We start from the raw sequence: 22,920 nt of genomic DNA on the forward strand, positions 1-22,920 counted from the left end.
TGTGTGTTTGTGTGTGTGTGAGAAAAGGTGGCATTATCTGTCACCTGGGCAACATTTAACACTGATGGGATCACAGACTCACTTTTGACCGTGGCAGTCCTGGTGCAGTTGTAGAGAATAGCCAGCTCTCCGAACACCTTCCCCGGTCCCATGGTGCAGAGCTTCATGCTCTCCTTCGTCACCTCCACCTTCCCGTCTGAAAACATGCAAAGAAATAAAGGTATACCGTTAAGCATAATTGTATTCAAATTGCACCATTCATTTGCTCGCCTGATTACCTCTGTGTGTGTGTGTGTGTGGGGTGTGTGTGTGTGTGGTGTGTGTGTGTGTCCTCTGCTACATTCGTTACGTGCGGCAAACTAAGTTTCAGCGTTAAAATGGTTTGGCTGATAGGTGTCTGAGCGCTTTTGCCCTCGACTCACTGGGCTGGATAAAAATAAGATTATTTTGCAATGTGGAGTTTCCAAGGGTTACTAGCCTCCTTGCAACCAAGGCCCTGTTAAAGAAAAGCAGCAACAGTACCAGTGTGAAATGTAAAGCTTTAAACTTCATAACTCAAAGACACCATATGGTATGCCTTTAAGATAAGGGCTGGTGACTTCAAACATTCTAAAAACAGTGTTTGAAAATATTATTCCAGTATGTACGGATTAACATAGTCACCGCTGAGATATGTTTTCAAAGTAAACACATATGTGCCTTTTTTAAAAGCATTACTGGCTCATAAAGAGCAAGATTCTTCAAGAATAATTAACTTCTTTTGAAACCATTATTCTAAAATATTGCCATAACAACAGTAGGTTTTAACACTGCCACTATGTTGAAAGCATAGCAGAGAAAATGAATTGAAATCCTCTTCAACCCACTTATCGTCGCTCTCCTCGTCAGTGTTGGATAAATGCAAATTATTGTATGTGTGTTCCACGGATGTAAAGGCTTGTTAACACAATGATCCGGGTCAAATTGATTAGCATGTCCTAATATCTTCCAGATTTGTTCCCATTGTGGTTTGCTTAACGTGACTCTTAGTACTTTCGTTGCATCGCATTATGCTCCTGATTTATACAAGTGTGACAGAAACACACGTATAGGCGTCTGTACAACACCTCTGTTCATAACTTATGTACATCCTATAGAAGCAACATTCCAGTTCAAGCACAATAAGAGGCTCTTGGAATTGACTGTTTTGTTTAATAGGAAAGCCTGATCAGGTAGGTATACTTTCCTAAAAACTCAGCATTACAGCACAGCCATTACTATGATTCACAGAGAGCAAAAAGCCAAAGGAAACGGTTAACGTCGGATCTAGGATACTGATGAAATACGGCCTGATGATAACAGCAGGCAAGTGATTCTCAGAGGAAACTGTTTGACAAGTCATCTTATTAGAGAGGGGTCGTGAACTCTTTGACAAAAAAGCCTCCCAAAAACTTAAGAACATTTTTTCCCACTTAATTGGAACTGCTGCTCCTTTCCCGCCTTGTTTGACAATACATCATCCATTAACACCCAGCTTGAAGCGTACACTTAGAGAATATGTTCAGCTCATAAAGCGTATCACCATCCAACTTCTACCTCCCTGCCGTTTCTATTGATATGTTTGACAGCCTTTTTACCTGCCTGCGCTTCCTGCAGAGCTCCCCATTTCAGTGGAATGGAAAAACTTCTCAAGGTAAAAAAAAGACTTGCCTCTCCTTCCAGGCAGATTAACAATGCGTTGCTTGTGCATCTTTATTTTCAGCTTTTCTTCTTCACTTGATTGATTTATAGCATACGCAATACATGTCTTTTGTATTTCTCACCCAATTGCTTGTTTCACTTTAGTAATAATGGTAAATAATCAGCAGACGGCTCATTTGTCGGAATCGGCTAAAACCAGCATCGGTAACTACGCATTTAAATTCAGTTCTCAATGCACATAGAAAAATCTAAAATGACTTACTGTATTGCAGTTTCATATATTCCTCCTATCATCTACTTCACCCTAACAACCCTAGCTCCTATTTCTCACTTTCTTGAGCGTAAAATACAACTTCCTCTACATCTCAGGACTTGTCAGAAAGGAGGGAACCCTGTATCCTTGCTAACAAGAGCAACTGTGAACTGTTCAGTGAACTGAGTAAAGCTGAATTACTTTGAAGTAACAATCTAGCCTTACTACGTCTACAAAGACTATAATTATTGAACTCATTATGTTGCAAGTATTACATCTGGAGAATGACCATTGGGAAATGATTGCGCCCCAACTAATATGCCGGACTATTGGTGCACAGTGAGGGGTGTTGTGGTGATGGTGTGACTCATCATCTCTCAAAGCTAAACAGCCCTTATCAAGAACTATTAAACCTAGGTGTAATAGAGAATGACTGATGAATAGCTTAGAAGAAAATTGCCAATGATGGCTATGTTTTTTCACTTTGAAGACTTAAAAAAAAAACCAGTGTGTAAAAAGAGTTCATGCTGATCTCTGAGTAGTAAAAAGCACTAATTGAAAACACTATTTCAAGTGCATAATGATCACAATGAAAAACAGCAAACAATTGTTGGGAGAGTAGCAACATTTAAGAGAAAGAAACAAAGAAAGTGGCTGCAGTGACAAACAGATACAAATAGATGTAATATATTTCTGTATCAATACTGATAATGTCTGCCCTATTCAAAAGGACCCAAGGCACCCATCTTCATTTACTGCAATGAAAGGCCTTCTGAGATTTAATAACAGCACTGTGTTGCGGATGGGTTCATGTAAGGACAAAGACAACCAGCCATCAGGTAGCAAAAACTTGAACCCCAACTATGGACAAAGCTAATTTCCTGTGGATGGCCAGGTAATTAATCCCAGACAGAGGTGAGGAGTTGGAGCCAAGCGGCCGTTTTTGGATGACTTACTGACTGCAGGCTATGAGGGAATTGCTAGGAAATTAAGTAAGCAAATTTTTACTTATTGGAACTCAACCAATGGTGTTTTTTTTAGAAAACTGTCCTCAAGAAGTTCATATGAATTACTCTACCGACACATTGTCCTGCTCATTTCCTGTTTCTGTTCCCAATATGTCCTGCTGTATGACTCTCCTTTATTACAGTAGCCCCAAGTTCACTGGTAATTCATCTCTTCTTACATATATATATAAATATTCAAATGTTAGTCAAAACACTGCAGGCAAATTTGTAAACGCATCAAGAGGAACTGCTGATAAATTTGCAATACATTGCAATACTGAGTGTATAATGTTAACCACCATTAGGGTTTTTCCCTGTCAATGTCTCGCAGCAGGTATTGTGCCCCTGAGGCCGTGTAGATGTGTTAATGGCTTATCATTTGAATGCACACAGCCATTCGCTCAACATTGCAGGGCATGGGGAGAGACCTCGGAGCAGACTTCCCTCTGGCTCAAGATCAGATATGATTCTGGCTGCATTTCAAATCAAAAGGCTGGGTTTGCTTTATCTCACACTCAGGCTGAAGACTTATAAAACAGATAAAAAGTGTCGATGTGAAAGTGCTCTTTCTAACCCTTAAACAGGGATGATTTATATAATCCTCTGTGATGTGCATGATATCTCACTAAATAAAAAGTTATTTCTATTCAGATATGTTTCTAGGCTAAACCTTATGGCTACAATTACCCGGTTAGATTAGAGATAGAGGGATTCTTTAATGAGTCTACTCAATTTTGCCTTTGAAAGCTGCATGTGACACAAGCTTCTCTACCACTCCCAAAAAAGATGCGGATAAAAGGACATTTGTTGATTTCCACGTGGAGTCTTGGCCGTTACACTGACCCCATTATGCTGTGTCTATAAATAAAGTGGAGTTTTAGGGGTCAAGCACAGGATACTGTTTAATTCTTCCTCCTCTTCTTTCATCCATAGTTTATGTTTGTCGAGCAGCACAAAATGCATCGAAGGAAACAGGATGTGTGGGATGTTAAAGATCCCTTGTGGATAACACGCAACCAACATCACATCTTTATGGGCCTTGTGCTTCCGGTGCGGCTCACGGGTCTGATTACCCGATCCTGTTCCTGTCTGTTATGGCGTCACACTGATAGTAGATCAAGCTGAGCATAGTTAGATCATGCTCCCACTGACAAAAATTAAATGTCTCATTACCACTGAAGGTTTTCGGTGGTTTAAAGTTAGAGCTGGCAATTAAGCTAAATTGACTTCAGGTGGGCAATGATATGTCTGTCATCTTCTGTCTGAATGTGTTCTTGGAGGAAAGGCCATGGGAGAAACAAGACTGGAGCTGAAAGCTTTTTTGTCGAGCGTGGGATCTATACATTAGGGACAGAAATGGGTTCAGTAATTTCCATGGTTTAAAAACGACCATCCGCCCTTTATTGCTTTAATAAAAGAGATCTGTATATTGCAGCTCATTCAAGTTATTTGTTTTCACCTTGCTTTTCAGAAAACACTGACCTCTCATAAACACTTACAGCACAACAAATATTCATAGCTGCCCAATCGTGAAGAAAGAGACTCATGAATCAACACAAGACATCTGAAAATGAAAATACTGAATAGATTACAGAATGAATGCAGCTGCCCTGCTTCACATAATCCTTTGAAAGCTCTTACAACAGCTGGATGTTAAAATGTGAGATTAATTAATGACTTATTAAATAAATATATATATTTTCAAATGACTCATTGGTCACTCGTCCAGATCACAGAACTGTGACCATGGTTCAATAATGAGGACAAGCTGTTCTGCAGCATTATTTTCCTTCCTGTTAAAAACAAAACAAACCCTAGAGTGAGAAAATACGATGTAAGCTGGAGCCAGCAACACGAACAAAAACAAAGAGAGAGATTTAGTAAGACCATTGCTGTGTTTTTAATCAAGGAGGGTGGCTCAGAATGGGACAGACCTGTATAAAGTCTGGTTTGTTGCTTCGGAGAATCCCGAGGTGTTTACAGGACGTAAAGGTGGTAAAAAAAAACAAGCAACAGGTTGATGGATGGAAAGTAAACAGCGGTGTGTGGTCGTGGAGTTGTGACAGAAAAATTCTCAGTTATTTTCAGACGGTGAGGATCTGTCTTCCAGCGAAATTTTGTATCTTGCATTTCGGACTGATAGCAACATCAGAGTGCAACTTAGCTTTGTAACGGCTAAATCCGATGCTTATAACAACCTGCACCACAGGCTGTAGGCGGCGTCATGGAGCCGTGCCGTAGGGTAGGCTATATCTTGTTTTGGTTACATTTGAAGCTTCTTCTTTATTGGCTAGAGCTTAGAATATCTGTGATATTTTTCCGTGTTTTGAAAGGTTAAAAGCCAGTTAATGTGGATTCGAGCAAGAATATTTCGTATGATAATTATTATTATTTTTAATCTATAATTTTTCAAAAAAGACTTTGACTTTTGGACAAATTGATTCTACAAATAGTCATATACTTATAATACAAGTCTAGCTTTATCTTTATCTGTAACTGAAAATGCCAGCTTTAAAACAGAATGCATAGACTGCAAACATTTGTTTAAATGCCATACAACTCCCAAACTACAGCCTCCACACACCAACAAGTGATATTATCCAGTCCTTTGATATTTGTATCTATATAAACTGTGTTATACTGCTGATCATTCAGCCACAACTGGCTCTGTTAGGCTACGTGGAGATGTGGTTAGAGAGGGTGAATAGTGGCAGCCTGTAAACATAAACACAGTTTATTGTTTGCTCTGAGTCCTCCATCTCGGTTCCACAGAGAGGCACGTCTGCATCATCTAAAAAAACAACATTTTTGACTCTCAACAGCTCTCTGTCAATACACTTGAGTTGTGTTGCCTTCTGCGGCTTCAGGAATCTGAAGATGGAGGGGGGTCATTTGCCTTTTCTTTACTGCACAGCTAAAATCCACTTATACTGAAAGAAATGGTAGCAAAATGTTTTAACTTCTGCAAGCCTTCGATTAATTAGCCTTAAACGTTGGGAACATCATCGGTCAGTTCTTTACTTTCAAAACGTTCTGATCTGAACGAGAAATGTTTTCTCACAGACTGCTTTGATCTGTGTGGCTCTAGTGCACCCAATTCACCAAACTGACAAGTGAAGACAGTTTTGTTTGTATGCTCGGCTCTGTGGCTTCCCTTTTAGTGCAAACTAGCTGACATCAAACACTAAATGTATGCTGTTTTTATTTCAGGAGCAATAAATGTAAAAGGAAGAAGATGTGCAAAAGCAAGTGGAGTGAGAGATGTAAGAAGGTAGCAATGAAGAGAAACGCAGGGACAGCAGGGGAAGGCGCTGAGGAGCGACACCTGATACTAAAGGTGAGCACTGCTGAGATGAGAGCACTTCATATTTTTTCAGTTAAACTGAGGCCCCCTTACGCAGGGCTCCCTGCCATCGGCACAGTGGGAAATTGCTGCTTCTTTACAAGTGGTTTGTGAGAACCTAAAGAGACCTAAAAATGCAGACTCCCAATACTTGGGACTGCGTTTCATCCTCTTTGCATCATTTTACCTTGGAGACGGGGCTTCAACAGCAGCACTTTACAGTGCCACATGTCTGCTTATAACTCTGCATCAAAAACATAATTCACTGGGAATAAAAGGGCCTACGAGGTGAGACTGACAGTTACATTTCCTGTGTCTAGAACCTGTTTTATATCTTTTTTTCATTAAAATATTATAAAAGTCCCAGGTTCCCTCCCTGCTTCTCCCCCATCAAACTCAGATTATGGCTTTTGTGTTGACAAGGTGATTGATAGCCTAAGCAGGGGGCAGTGAATATGCTCATTTTGTATTCAAAGAACAAATCACAGCGTCGTAATTAGCAGTTAACGTCCATGCCATGTGCACATACTGTATCTTTTACGCAGACGAGTCTTAATTAGACAGCGTCAACATCAGAATACAGATTAATATGGCATCTTGAGTGCTAAAATAATGGGCCTCACTCATTCCTGCAGACTGCTCTCATTTCAGTATCCACTGTCACCACAGGCATGAAGTGTTGATTCCCTGTCAGTGTTGTCAGACACAAATAGTTACAAAAACACATTGTGTATTTTGAAGCATAGAAGTGAACATACACATTGGGAAAAAAAAGTATAGACATTTTTAGCATGTTAGTATTATGTTGAACATGTTCTGTATCTTAGTTGAGCGTGTTAGTTCAAATGAGTGCTAAACACAAGGTAAAGCTGAAGTTGATGGGAATGGCGTCAGTGCTGTAGTTATTTTTGCCATAAACCAGTTTTAGACACATTTAACGATTTGACCTGATGTTGGTACTGGATAAAAAGTTGGAGGATTTCCGAAGATAATAACCATTACAAAGCTTCGGATATTTCTGATATATCTGAAGCAAGTCGGTTGACAACAGACCGACCTTGCTGTCAATAGAGCGATGTGGAGGTCTGAAAAGTATTTCTAACTTTACATTTTTCCTGATTTCTTTAAGATGAAATCCCGCCCTAATGTTTGAAAACAGTTACACCGAAGCTTCTCCACCTAACTGAACCTTCTTAGCGTGTGTTATCATTTAAAAAATAAAATAATTCAATTAAGAGAAATGCTTTATTATCAAGCTTAAAACAAGGATGTATTTCATAGATGTTTAGTCATAAAACAGGGATGTGCTCTCATATTTGGGTGTGTGTACCCAACACTGCATGCCTACACATACAAGGTCTGCTAACAACAGTAACATGTACTTAGCACAAAAGAAAACGTAGTGATTCCCATGCTGGGTTATTTGGCAGAAGCAATCAAAGTGTAAAAAAAAAGATCATAGAGATGTATTTGAACAGAGAGACTCAATAAAAAAAAGTGTGCAGAGAGAGAAGAGTAATTTTGAAATAAAGCCTTATCTCAATGTCTCCTGTAAACCTTGACTCCAGTGACATTGATTGATGAAACTGGCCTTTACCAAGCTCTCTCTGTTCAGCCTTTCACAATAAAGTCTCAAAAACTGACATACCTTCTAGGCATGACATCATCACACATTACACCTGTGTGTTGTGTGCATGTGACAGTCTGGGGGGGGATTTATCCATCACCACAGCAGAGCAGATTACTCGAGCCCTATCTTGTATCCTCAGCGTGAACCTCGGCAAACACACAGCTTATCCAGTCACAGCAGACTTTCAGCATCACTCCAAGTCTAGGGCCAACCACATCCCCATGCACACACACACACACACCCAGACTCCCAGACTAACACACACACACACTTACATAGGAACATGGTCTATACAGCTCAGTTCATACCTATCTAAATCAAAGCAAAGAAACGTTACATTTGCATAATATTCGCCTCGTATGATGCTCGTGAGCTCCTTTTGTCTGTGTCTGCTTTTCCTCCCTCTTCCTGCGCTACGCATATACACTTTCTTTCATCGTCTTTCCAGATGAGGAACTTTCAAAAGCGTCGTTAACCACAAAGGGGGGATGAAGGCTCAGGGATCATTCACAAATTGCTCGTTAATTCCAGCTCTGGGGTTTATTCATCAGTCTCTGTGGAGTGAAAATGGGGATCAATTCTTATTCAGGGTTAAAAATAAAGGGCTATCTCACTGTAATCGGGGAATAAGAGAAGACAAAAGGAAAGGGGTGAATAGAGAAAGAAAGGTCGGGAATACAAAGAGAGAAGCAGAATGAAAATGAAGTAAGATGGACAGGTGGTGGGGGGGGGACACAAAGACAGTTTTGAAAAAGAAGAAGTGATGAGCTGCAAAAGATGAGGACAGATTGGGGTCAAAGTAAAATGTGAAGAGGAGGGATGGACAAATAACTCTAGTGCATATCTCTTGTTTTTAACATTTTGCATTTCTATCTTGAACATGTGTGTGTGTGTGTGTGTGTGTGTGAAGTGAGGTGGGAGAATGACGGAGAGAGAAAGTGACAAAGGGAATAACTTGCAGGCAAAGAGGGCAAATGAGAAAAGACACTTGCCAGACAGAGAGTATTTTTTCACTTGGTGTTCGGGGCAGATGCTGCACTGCTTCGATTATTAGTCTGCAACACACGCATGCACACTATTTGCACATAAATGGCACATTAGCTGACAACGTCTTCTTCTTGATGGAGGTATTTCAGATCATTAGGCTTTTCTTAGGTCAGAGACATGCAGGTGTTTACCCACCTTCTTTACACATGTGGAAAACTGTCCACATCTCTCTTTTCTCTGCTTTTCATGAATACAAAAGAATCCACTTGTGATGTTGTGAGGCATTTCATCTAGTTAAATCTCCACTTTGAATCACAAATCAAATCGCAAAGATGCCAGAAAGTGGAAATATTTTCTGCAGGCTTTATCACGGTAATCGATTTGTCATGCCTGAACATTTGCCGTCAGGAACTGACTGAGCTACACAGGAATATACAGTACATGTCTCAATGTGTGAACTTTTTTTATATACCTCTGTGACATGTAAGGCAGCAGCAGCAGCATAGAAAAATGTTATAACTCATATGATTTCATTTAATAACGAAGCACTCGTCAATGTAGTGTCTTTGCACTTTTCATTTTAAAGGAAGGGACCACATTTAAGTGGAAAGACATAGATAAGCACCTGATCTTCACAGTTACTTTTGACATGTGTGGGAGATAGCCAGGGGGGGCATTTGAATGTCATTCCAATTACAGACTGCTCACCTTCCCCCCCCCAAAGGCGCTCTTAAAAAAACCCCAGCAACAAACCTCGTTAGAGTTATTATGAGAGAAAACCGCCGGCTATATGCGACTCCATCTCGAGACCATAACAGTATCGCATGCCATGTTAGGAAGACACACACACACACACACACACACACACACACACACACACACACACACACACACACACACACACACACACACACACACACACACACTCACACACTCACACAAAGTCGATCTTACATTGGATTTTAGTGCCAAGTACATCGAAATTGAGTTCCCCTGAAAAGGCTTTTGAGCAGGCAGGGTGAGTCTGAGCCTCAACAGCGGGGTACGGTTCATCATTACACTTCTATTGGCTGCTGTCAAGATACAAAAGGGAGCAGTTGTCGTATTGAATGTTGGCTACATGCTGTATTCTCCAAGGCAGATCAAACTAAGATCTCTGAGCCTGAACATTTTACTTTCCTGAGCTGCATTAGCTAAGTTGCCAGGCAACAATGCGGCGCAGTGCTCACGTTCCTGTAACCCAATGCTTCCTCTTTATTCATTTCAGCTTATAAATATGCGAATGTCTAATTATTCTACAGGAGTTTCTTGCAGTGGTGGTAGTAATAACATTGTAGTTCCTGTATGACACTGAGTCACACTCAGGTGCTCCTGTTGATTACATCTCTATACTCTGCTCGAGAGGAGAGGAGAGGAGCCCATCTCCTTTTACTCTGACTCATTGGTCAGTGAGCACAGAGGGCATCTCTCGGGAAAAACGTAAGCCTATAGCCCAGCGACAGGACACGTCCCGCTGTCAGAGCCTCAGACAGACACTTTCTTTAAAGGTGCCATAGAATGGAAAACTGTTTTTACCTTGGCATAGTTGAATAAGGAGAGTTCCGTACATTGAACTGACATATCGTGAACCTCAAACACCATTGTTTCCTCCTTCACGTGCAAATCCTGAATATGCATATCACCGCGGTAAAACAGGCGAATTACAACAATCCCTGTGTGTGACGTCACACACGGTAATCCAGCCCCAACATTTGCATACAACAGCTGCTGGAAACACTAAGGCCAAATCATAGGGTTGTAAATGGGTCTGTAAAACCGCATCTGGACATTTTTTGGATCCACTACAGTAATATACCTTCTTTGTAGACATCAGAGAACAATTTGAAATACCAGAGAGATGCACTCTTTGGCCACTTTAAGAAAATGACCAGCTTGATACCAGCTGGCAGACTGGTGGGTCTTTCGGCTCATAGAGTTAAGGTGATGCCTTGGTTTAAGAATGAATACATTTGATACCAAGGCTGAGAATTCCCTGAACAAAACAAGTAAATGAGTGAATGTTGAGGAGCTCTAGAGATCTGTTTCCATGTCAGGTTCAATAACTCTGCCTGTAAGGTACAATGTGATAGAGAGGTGATAGTGTAATGTGGAAGCTAAAGGGGATTATCAGAGAATAAAATATGCCCTGAAATGTAAACAGACATCTCTGTGTCTCATTCCCTAAATTAAATTAGTAATGCTTGCAAACAGATCAGTGCTTAAACAAACAATCATGTCTTGAGTGTCATATCACATAGTCAAAAATGTCAAATACTCCTCTTATATAGAGAAGCTAGTGTAACAGTGGATACACATTGCTATTCGTTGTTATTCAAAGGTTTATCTCAGGAAGAGCAGCATGACAATGAAAATGACTGCCAGGAGTGGTTCAGCGTAAGCCTCACAGCAGCATATTGTTCATTTTTGTCACATTCAGACATGAAAGCATGCCTTTTAATTTGCACCTTACTTTGAGGTTTTTCTTGAATCAATCTGTCAAAATATATTTGTCTTACCCAACAGCAGGTCAACCTAAATAATTGGTATTCCAATTTGTGTTGAGAAAGTGTCAAATCCTCATCGTATTCTCAAAATCCCCCTCCACCTGAATAAAATGTGCTACAGTGCATCAATGGTTGCATTGAATATGTTAACCTGTCAGAGAGCCTGTCAGTGTGCAGTGAGCACTTGGGGGGTTTGGAGAAAACTCTTTCTGTAAGATAACCACCTTTCTCGCTCTCTGCTCAGTCTGCCCTCCCTGTACACGTAGTAAAACTATGAAAATATACACAAGAGGGCACATCTTGTGCTCCCTAGCAGATAATAAATACGCAATTTAGATTCAATAGTATACACGCCCGCATCCTCCTGGCTAGGCTTTCCCTGTTTTTTTTAATGCACTTATTTTTCACACAGTGTGAAGCATAAAATAAAAACATCTTCGGCTTAAATGAAAATTCAAAATAGTTATATGTAAATTTGTCAAACAGAAGAACACTTGTTTTCAAAAAAAACACCAAACCATTTAATTCACAATCTAAGGACGTTTTTACATATGCATAGTTACCCAAAATGATCCAGTTTTAGCTTCTTATATGGGGATTTGTTAGGTTAATTTGTTTTCTTTAAATGTACATTGCATGTTTTATGTCTTGGACCACTGTCAGGGACAACATACAATTTAAATATGCCAACAAGGGCAATGTGATGGTAATATATTCTCTATTGTCTTACATTTTTTGTAGACTAATGGTCAATCGATTTACTATTGGCAGATTTTTTAATAATGAAAAGAATAATGTCAGCCATAAACATTATCGTTCTGAAAATGACACCTAAAGCTAAACCCTTATATTTATCAGGTTTTTTCACTTTCCACTACTTAAGCTCATTAAATGAACAGTTGACCCAAAGCTAAGTGTTAGCATACACAGTTTCAAGTTGTATTTTGACTATGAAGAAAATCAATGGGTTTTACTGTCAAGAAAATGGTTGATAGTAATTGAATGTGATTATACTTGTTATTATCATCATTAGCCACCTGTACGGGTCTTCCAACAACACATCCAATCAAAAGCCTCTTTCATCTCCATGGAAACTTGAGCTTTTGTCTCTCTTGCAATCAGTATTTTAAAGAGGACCGTCAGTCACAGCCCAGCGGATGCAACCAAAATAAAACAAACGTTCAGCTACCGCAGCCTCATCATAGCTGCCAGCCGTTGCCAGGATCCATTCAGTTTGTGCAGCTCCGGTTTTTGTCTGATCTTTAATTATCAGGTGCACGTGCAACAAATGCTAACTTCAATGAGGTTGAAACAAGGAAGCTGTGATATTCCCTGAAACATCAGTCTAGCCTCTCTATTAGGGGGAAGTAAGTTATGCAAATGGTGTCGTATTTGAAAAACAATGTAATGCAAAATTATTCAATTTTTTGTAGTGGTGTAGTTAACTTGGGCCTCATACGGTTACTCGATGAATGCAGTCAGCCCCATGGCAATACGTTAATGATTAGCCTGCCAAGTTTCAAAAAGAAATGACACTACTGCCTGGGTAGTGAGCACTTAATTTGCTCGGAAAATGATGAACAATGCGGAGCAGATGCAGCTGCGTGTTTGACATAGCATGGCACACTCAGACATCCTTTTAGCGTTTATTAAAAAGTCACTGACTGTGATGGGCTTCCACAGACCTTGGTGCCCAATAGTCGACCCTTAGCTAATGCTTTTAATGTTAGTTTTTTATGCAAAACTGCAGGCAAGGGACACGATAGAGAAAGAAGGGATGCGGACAGGAAGTGGGCTTGAAAGAGTTTGGCGCAGCAAGCAAACAACTAACAATGTTTATTGAAGATAAATACAGTATGTTAAGCCTCCCTGGGGATTTGAAAATGGGTATTATTAAACAAACATTTAATTTTAGTGTTGTAGATATGGCCACTTTTTAATGGAAGCCCTTCTTTCAATTACACACCAGGTCTCTCCTTCATCGCTGGCAGAGAGGAAATCACAAAGCCCCTCAACAATTACTTCTCTTACAGATCTGTATCTTTTGTCTCTCTCCCTCTGTTGCACTCCAGAGGAGGCTATTCATCATGTCAGTGAGATACTCGCTCATTTGTGGCGTAGCATGACGAGTCATCTCTGGTACAATGGGCTTTATCAAAGGCCTCATCGCAAGGAAAGATTTAAATCTACTCAGCACCTACAATCTGGGTGACCACCGGTTCAGCACCTGGGGACTTGTTTCATCGCTTTCATTCACAACTTTCCAAACAAAAATGTGAAGCAATAATCGAGGATTTGGTTCCTGATTTAATTTCATTGGATATTTCCGGTGAATTGAAGACACAATCCTGTCTTTTTGTTACAGTGCCCAGCACTTTCCCAGATTTCCGCTCTGGTGACTTTTGTACAGGCCACCGTTTGGTTTTGCATCTGCTTTGCATAACGCCAGTTGCATGTGAGTCTCTTTACATATCTGACTTCTCTCTGCAGTCTGCAGATAAGGGCAACAAGTGATGCCTTTGTTGCAACAGGGATGTGAAGAGAGGGCTTCGCAGCCTTTCCTGAACTAATCAGACCAATACCTAAAGCATAGCGGTTTTCAAAGCCATCTGCAGAAAAATGGTATGATATGAGATTCTACAGCCACTTTATAGCGTTGTTGTGAAGTGAAACACCCTCATCCTGCATCATGCACTCAATAACAATGCTAACATGTTTAGTTTGGCTCATGAAAACTGTATTGAACTGTCTTGTACTTTTATTGTACTTCATATCATTTCCTTAGATTCCTTCTAAGATGCAGTTCAGTCATAGCTAACCAGACATTCAAAAATCTCAGTTGGTCCTCTGATCATTATGAAATTGATTCTCCCTAATACAGTCACAGTTCTTAAATGTGCCACAAAAAAAGTTCTTTTGAATTCAGACTCCGTGAATCACTGAAGACGATGAAGACAGAAAGCAGCCATAACCCCTTTGCTGGCATCCCAGCACAGACGCTGCCTGTCTCTGGAGCCCCCTCAACTGTGATAAATCCTACCTGCCTCTGCTTGTAGAGAGCTAAGTGAGAGTGTGTTTTTATAGATCTATAGATGTGTGGTAGGATGTGTATCTTGGTTTGGCAAAATATTAGTTTTCCGTTATAATTGGTGTGCTTTTCCACAAATCGTTTCTTGATCGAATAGAGCATCCAGGAATGAACCCAATGATCAAAGTAGATGGCCAACAGGAAGAAAATAGCAACAGCAATCGATATCCGCATGGTTCCTAGTTAAATATTAACCTTTAAAGGCTATGTATACAGACTAACAAGATTCAGCGTATTGTCTTCTCCCTTTCTTTAGCTGTCCTGGCTCTTTGTTTAGGCTATAAAGAATTTTTTTCCACCTTAAAACATTCTGAATACATATGGGATGAAATTGAATTTGAGCGCTAAATGCAAGTTATTAGGTTTTACAGACGTAGCGTTCAGAAATATTCTATGTTTTGTATTTTAATCTGTATAATGGCAGTGAATATCACAGCTCAGCTCTTCGGTGATTAGTTTTATTCTGCAGCCAATGACAGAGGCCATGTTCCTTGAGGTCAAATCTATTGTCAGCGATGATGGCTCTCTGAACATTTTAAAGCAGCATCGGTTTTGACAAATAATACAGCAAAAATGCCCTTTCACAAATCCCATCAGCGTCAGCATGAACCTTTTGTTGTTCCTGCCATCCGAGCTCTAACACACGATTTATAAAAAAAGATAAGAAAATAAAAACCTCATGCTGAAACACTACTGCTAAAAACGAATGAAGGAGAACGGACTCAGCGGGCACACAGCATCTCTCAAAACAAAATCAACGGGTGATGAGTAAATCATACAGGCTCCCAAAGAGTAGTTTGGATTTTTTAGTTCATCGCTCTGCAAAAACCCATCAATAATGCCCTTTCATCTCTTTCTGTCATTGTCAAGCCTGTGCTTTTAAATCTCACCAGAACCAGCCCTACAGATCCACCTGAAGGGGAATATTATGCCTATGTTAGTTTATTTTTTGAGTTTCTACTCACACATGTTTATCTATTTTAATGTTAAAAACAAAAGTATTCACACTTTGCATATTCTCTGTATTCCCTCTCTGTATGAAAAAAGCTTCTTTCGTGCCTGACTTTAAGGCCACCTCCCGAAAAACACCTATTCTGATTGCCTTGCGATAAATATTGCACAGCTAGTTCTCAAGCAGAGAATACTCAGAGAATGTTTGGTTTGCAACACAAAAAACTGACTGGGTTGTCTTTTTTTGCAGTTTAAGGGTTCAGCAGATGATTCAAATACCCAATTGTTTTTGCACAAGCACTTAAAAGGGAGTTTCTTATGATGTTCCCCCTTAAATCTGTTTTTAAAGGATTATGCGTCTTGTTTTAAGTTCTACTGTTGAATTGCGGCTTTCATTTCATTGCATGATGGACATTGTACTTCTGTGCATGGGTGCTTTTTTACCTTCCATGACGTAGACCAGCGAGCCCACATCGCCCTCCTTGATGATACAGCTGTCCTTCCCATAGTCCACAGGGTACATGCAGTCCACGATCTCTTGGATCTGCGATAGCTCCAGGTTCTTCATGAAATCATTGTCCAAGATGGCCTCCTTGATCAGATCTTTAGACCTGGTGAAGAAGTGAAAAGAAATGATGAAAAAACTAATTCATATGGCATTTGTGTTTCCTTTATAGTAGGAGGACTTAATGAGATAGAATTAGAGTGAGAGATTAGTACCACTAAGTTTAAATGTATCATGCCTCAAGCAAAAACCTTGGCAGAGATATAAATGTTCTCTCGAATCCAGTAAAGCATTTTGACCAGTTCAAAAGGCAAGCATCAAATCCATGCTTAATGGAAGCAGATTGTTCCCATTCAGGGTGCACATCTGAAAGCTAGAAAGGCATTCAGACTGTGGGGCCATTAGGGCATTCCACAGCTAAGTATTTACAGTATTAACAGTAAAGCCATCGTGCAGTCTTCACATAGCAGCGTTTTACACAGAGTGCCGTCAGCAGGACACAGGGGACATGATGTAAAATTATAATTTCAACGAGGAGAACACATTAGATATATGATGCATTTATGTAACATCTATGGAGGAGAGACATTTGTTCGTCAGATGTCCTTGTGTCGGCTACAGGTGAAAGAAATCCAGGCGCAGCAGAGTTGGAAACCGTTGAAAAAGTGTGAAGAGATGGCATAGAAATCTGAGGCGGACCTGACTCTTAACGGTGTATAAAGATATGAAGCACTCAATGAAGCACTTCGTCAGCAGAATCATAGTTGCTCGGCCCAGTTTGAGTGGCCAATTTTGAGTATCAGATAGAAATAAAAAGGTTAAAAATACACTCCAGGGTTAATCCAACCAGTCGTGCCTTCCTGAGTAGCCAAACTTTATTCCTTTAAGCACTTTCCATTCCCAGTGCATTTGCAGTAAGATTCAGAGTGTGGTGTACCGCTTCTGCTTTTTTTTTTTCTTTGTTTGCTCACTGCCCTTTTCAGAAACGTATTTATGGGTGCATTGTTGATGCTGATCACCTGAGGAGCTTAAAGTTAAAAGGGCAAATAAACTGGAAGGCATTTATAAAGCAGTGCCACCTCAACACACAGGCTTCTCCGCCCTCCTGCCAGCCTACACAAACCACACAGCTAGACAAACGTGGAGCTCTTAAAACTTTATTGTATGCTATGATAAACTAACGGCAGAGCCCAGGGTTTTTTTTTTTCTGAACTACTGATAACCATGCGATTGTTGTGTTTTTAGAAACAATCCTCTCTGCTTATTCATCTGAATCTATTTAAAGTTACTGTTATTATTCTTCAAGGGGTTGATTTTTGAACTTTTAAGGTCACAGCAATGCTTCTCGATCAAAACCTGAGACCCATTTATCACATTTGTGATTGATGTGATCTGTGATACTGTTTTCTCCTTCAAAGAAAATCTGCCAAATCTGTGAAGGATGTGCAAAAAAGGGCTAATCAAAGCCGGCATCTGCTTTTTTAACCTTGGCTAGCATCTACAGATCATCATTTTCATCAGCTGAGTGATTTCGTTTCTCAAATAGCATGCAAATAAAATCTAAATTCTCTTAAGATGTGTTTGGAATTCCACAATTTCAATAATTTTTGATTGCAGTTTCAAGGTTGGTGGATCCCCAAAAGGCATTGCTTTTATTTTGACAGCAGAGTTAATTGTGAATGAGAGTGAGGAGCTAAATTACTGAAGACCAACATTAGCTTGTTGTGTGGATCTATTGGGAAAACACAGCTTATGTACTTCATTATTTCAAGTGCAGACTTTGGATTTATACACTTATCTCAGAACCAGGTAGGAAATCCCAGTATATTGAGTTTTTGCTGTTTTTTTGCCTCTTGACAAACATTTGTGGACATGCCTTTTCTGCCTTTGTCAGGCATTTATAGAAATGAAAAAGATAAAAGACACAGCGAAGCCTCCAAAGTCTCAGGACTTTCATTTATTTGAACCAGGTAAATCCAGAGGAGTTTTGTGAGATATGTTTTATACCGCCTTTGAGTGTCAGAACAAGTCACTCCTGGGAATTGAGTGAGGCATGAGGTGTTGCACCTAAATTCCCATCCTTCAATCCATCTTCTTCCCAGCTCGCTCTCTTTTTCAGCAGAGACGTCACATTAAATAAATAGGAATACAACGTGTTGATCACTACGATGTTTACTGGGTTACGGATGCTTTATAAAGGGATTCATTTTACCCTAGAAGAACTCTGCATATAATTCCCTAAACGAACTGAACAAATAGGAAATCCATTATTTTCCAAAGTTGACCTCCAGTCCTCTGGATATGTGCCTTGTTGACCCTCTTTCAGTGGCTTTACTCCCGGGAGATTTCTGGACTTCTCAACCCTAAGCTGGACCCCCTGACTACAGCCTCTGATAGCAACATCTTCTAGCCAGACCCTTGTAAAAACATCTGCCTTCCTCTCCTTTGTGAGGATGATATATTTGCCGTCGTCCACTAGTGAAGTTTAGAGCTGAGCAAGTTCACCCTTCCTTAAAAGGAGAAAATATGCTCTTTTAGGAAGAAAAAAAGGAGAGGGGTGGCAAAAAAAAGGAAGTGGGAGAGGCTAACAGGAACAAGAGGCATATGGAAGGAGAGGGATGGATAGCAAACGTGTAAGGAATGCTCTATGGGTGTTGTAATGAAGATAAAGTGGTTGAGAATGAAAGAAAATCTAAACATTTAGCCAAATCCAACAGGAATTATCGTTACACTCCCATCACTAAAACAAAACCAAATGTAATGGAGCTGAGCTTCCATGAGGAAAGTTGTACATTTATAAAAAAAATAGGTAAGATAACTTTTCTTTTTTTGTAATTGAGCAATAACAAAACTTAGAACAAAATAACTTCAACCTCAAATGGATTGCAATAGCACAGATGTCCAAACAAAATAAGTAATAATGATAAGTAATAAGAAAACATTGCTCAAACACGCTCAAGTAATTTGCTTTCAACAGCCTGCGGCTTTCCAATCAAGTTTTTTATTATGTTTGTGATTATTTGAGAAGAAAATATGAGCAAAACGAGGGGTGGCGGACTTACAGCAGGAATTTGAAGCTGTAGTTTAAAGTCTTTGATGGAGTTCATTTTTCCTTTCCGTAATGAAATGTTACATTCAGTTTCCCTGTGGGCCTTATCATCACAATCATGCAGTCGTTCAAACCCTTTATTATTCATAGCTTCTTTTTTTTTTGTGTGATAATACTGTCAAATCACTCATTGTGTTAAAACTCTTTAATGGCCAGAGATCAAACTCTTCATGGAGAGTAGTGTCAGCATTAAAAATGTGACTAAAAGCCTCTTTGGAAAACCTTCTTAAGGACAAAAGTCCCAAAAATTAAGAGTGCACTGTTGTGTTTACCTAATCTGACCTTCCCGGACTATGTCCAGACATAGTTTTATGCTTATTTACGAGAGACAAACAAAACAAACAACACACTAGAAAATAGCGTTGCTTTCTTTGGTTTTTCGCCCAGAGCTGACAGGTGTAACATAGACTAATGGTCTTACTTTTGGATCTTCTTTGATAAAATCCTTGGAGCTTTGTTTGTTTGTATGACGAGAGAATAATGAAATTCATGTCTGACACATCTGATCTCTCTGCAAAGTCTTAAAACACCAACACAAGCATAGGAATACTCTCAAATCCTGATTTAATCCTGATGTTTCTAATATGTCTATTCCAATGTGCATGGAGAATTAAGAGATGACATTCTTCCTGTCCACCAAGTGTATTGATTTATACTAAACCAACCTTCACGCTTAAACCGAACAGATAGCCGGATTATTTCACAGCTGGAGAGCATTTAAGTACCAATTTCAGTTTGAGACATCATGTTGCAAACCGAGCTCAGCAGCAGAGGGACGCTTGGTTGAGAGTTTGAAAAGAAGAGAGCTCTAGACAAATCACAAGGTAAACATGCACAGAGAGCCTGTTAAGACTGCCTGTCACACAATCACAGCTTGTATAAAATAGCCACTGGTACATTACACAGAGCTGCCAACACCTGCTCTCTGAAAACTATAATTCCCATCACTGGATGACATTTAATTTTCCTGTTAGGCTGTGATCAGGCTTATTGATGTTTAGCTTTTTATCGTTGCCCTGCAGAGAAAATCTTATTGATAACTGTCACTAATTACAGTTTCCTGACATAATGTGTTCTCTCATTGTGTGTGTGTGTGTGTGTGTGTGTGTGTGTGTGTGTGTGTGTGTGTGTGTGTGTGTGTGTGTGTGTGTGTGTGTGTGTGTGTGTGTGTGTGTGTGTCAGAGAGCAACCCTTCATAAAGTGTGCTACAGGTGCCATACATGCTGCGCACCTGAATCAGATGTCAAAGGGTGAATCATATCAATCTGTAGGGCAACAGCCGATATAAACATTATCATTTCCAAAGTTAATATTGTGCGTTTGTAGTTCAGACACCTACTGTGGGCTTTTGGGGTTGAAAGGTAGGGTGACATGGCTAAGATCCTGGATGTCGAAGGCGGTGGGTTCGGCCGATATTGCCTGCCTCTTCGTGCGCTGCTGTTCGTGCAGCTCACTCTGCTTGACGACCTGCTGGGTCGCCGGTTTGATAACTGAGCGGTATTTGTCCAGCTCGGTCTGTAGTCTCTGTATAAGCTCGTCTTTCTGGTCGAGCTCCAGCTCCAGCTCGTCGATAAGCGCGTCCCTTTGACGCAGCTCCTCGATCTTCTCCTGGAGCGCGTACTGGAGGTCGCGCAAGGTGCCCATTTCGGGTGGCGACAGTCTGACTTCCCAGTAAGTTTATCGAAAGGTATGCAGTTTGGTCTTTGTCTCCTCTCCTCTACCAAGCTGCTCATAAACTTTATCCGGCATGAACAGCTTCAGAGGATGCAGCCCCAGTCTCTCCTGAGGGGGGGAATCCTCGCCGCTGTCAGTCAGAAGCGGATGTTGGGAATTTACGCGGAGGTATGCTCACCAGTTGACACGATAGCCAAGGTGAGCCGGTAAAGCGTCTGAGCCACTATCACGCAAAGTTTGCCCCCTCTCGCTCTCTCTCTCTCTCTCTCTCCCCCCTTTCTCTCTTTCTCTCGCTCGCTCTCTCCCTCCCTCGGCAGAGTGACAGCGGAGGACCGTCCTCCCCGAGTGCGTCAGGCTGCGACCCAGAGTGAGTGCATGGTGAGGAGGGCGCCTACAGGAATCTGTGGCACAGTGCAGTCTGCCACACTCGTCTCACATCAATAATGGACTCCGTAAGCAACTGCTCGGAGAAGCATGTCATCGTACCTCGGAAGATCCCCCCGAGGCTGCTCAGTTACAAATAGATGAGCACCGGAGCCTTAATGGAAGTTGAAGGTGATGGAAACGTAATGACCCTCAGTGTTAAAATGAACAATGCGTTTTTTGAATCTATTGGGGAAGGAGGCTGCTTGCATTGTGGTAGCCTGTGTATTTGCTGTGAAATGTATAAGACAAAGTAATAAAATACCTGCTAGCAACTATTAATGTTGGGACAGATTTAATAGAGGAGCAGCAAGTCAAGGTGCTAAAGGCGAATCATCTTGGAGATTGTCAAAGAAAAGAGCAGCTGCAGACGTGAATCTGCCAAAATTACTGAGGCTCCTCAGTGACATTCCTCATTTGATCTTGTTTTGTGTGTTGACTATGAGCAAGGCTAGTGTCACTCCACATTATCCCAATGAGTCATCGGAAGCTCAGTGAGTAGCTTTTGGCCTCATGCGCTGTGGATACATTCAGAGGAGGATATACACTGCCAAGGACAATCTGATAGGATGAGCAGCTACAATAGAACTTATTGTGCTGAAGGAGTGGGGAGTCTCCAGATCACAGCAAAGTTAAAAAAAAAAAACGTGTTGGTTTTCTTTGGCTGTAAGGATAGCTGTTTTTGGTGTGGCTGTTAATAGCATATTTTTTCCTGACAGAAAACATGTAAACAACCCTGTGGGGAGGAAGTTGGTCTAATTGTGGACCACAGATGCCCTCTTGTGGTGGGATGAAGTACTGAAATGTATCTGCGTTAGTTGCAGTGTGTGTAAAAAGAGAAGCCAGTATATTGGCAAATTGCAGTTTACACACATTGCAGAAAAAACAATTATAAAATGTAATCTCTTTGCGAGACTTTAAATTAGATATTGTGAGGAACATACTATAAAAGCTTTATATATTTCCTCCCTAAACTGATTATCTTTTCTTGTTCTCCTCTCTGAAAATGTTAATGAAGCCTAGGTAGCCAATTAAACAACATCATTTTGTTATTGTATCCCTGTCAAGGGAAGGGCACAGGGCATCCAGCCTGAGCAGCAGCAAAGTTTACTTCATGTGAGGAAACTGAGGGTTCCTGGAGACTTCAGGCTCTGTTCTGTCCAGTGTTTCAACCCCGCATCCTCCCATCATCAAAAGGCCCTCCCACTGCCCTTCAAAGCACCTCTGCGCTTTAAATTTCACCTCTCTAACCATCCAGCTCAGCCCTTTTCCTATGCAGATCAATAGAAACAGGATCCGATGCTTCATGCTGCGGTAATCCGATGAGCAGGGCGGGACGCCGGCTGGTGCCACGTCCTGACTCTAATGGGGGTCACACCGTCTCTGACCCCGCAGCGGCCTAGCGGGCAGGTGGACCCCTCCTCCATACACACAAAGAGCAATCACGTTATCTCACCTGTACTTTTTTTAACAAATGCACAGAGGTTTACTTCTATTTCACGGCAACTTGTATGGACATTTGCAATTAGCCTGGTTGTCCACTGAAGGCCCATTCAAGCCCTTATAGTGACTCATCAAAGGACCGTATGACAGTTTTCAGAATGAACCCTCGGCCTATGGAAAGGCTGAGAATGGACTATTAGTATAGCCTACTGTATCTTGGAAAGGCTGTTAGTCGTTTTTCTCAATGAACATGAGGTCATTCATGACCTTCATGCTTCATTCAA

General features: G+C 40.7%; 1 protein-coding gene across 2 annotated transcripts in view; it reads right to left on the reverse strand.

Moving 5' to 3' along the window:
• Nucleotides 1-22,920, reverse strand: part of LOC134859030 (cGMP-dependent protein kinase 1) — a 74,695-nt gene that overhangs the window by 50,452 nt on the left and 1,323 nt on the right. The window contains exons 1-3 of one of the 2 annotated variants that reach the window (XM_063875304.1): nt 20,436-20,998; nt 15,927-16,093; nt 83-196 (exon numbers count right to left, since the gene is read on the reverse strand). In XM_063875304.1, coding sequence (XP_063731374.1) covers nt 83-196; nt 15,927-16,093; nt 20,436-20,740 — 586 coding nt within the window. In that variant the 5' untranslated portion in view covers nt 20,741-20,998. Of the gene's footprint in view, nt 1-82; nt 197-15,926; nt 16,094-20,435; nt 20,999-22,920 lie in introns of those variants that run through there. The other variant, XM_063875305.1, reaches the window with a different exon arrangement.

The sequence above is a fragment of the Eleginops maclovinus genome, chromosome 22 (assembly GCF_036324505.1).
Source record: "Eleginops maclovinus isolate JMC-PN-2008 ecotype Puerto Natales chromosome 22, JC_Emac_rtc_rv5, whole genome shotgun sequence".
In the NCBI taxonomy this organism is placed as follows: domain Eukaryota; kingdom Metazoa; phylum Chordata; class Actinopteri; order Perciformes; family Eleginopidae; genus Eleginops; species Eleginops maclovinus.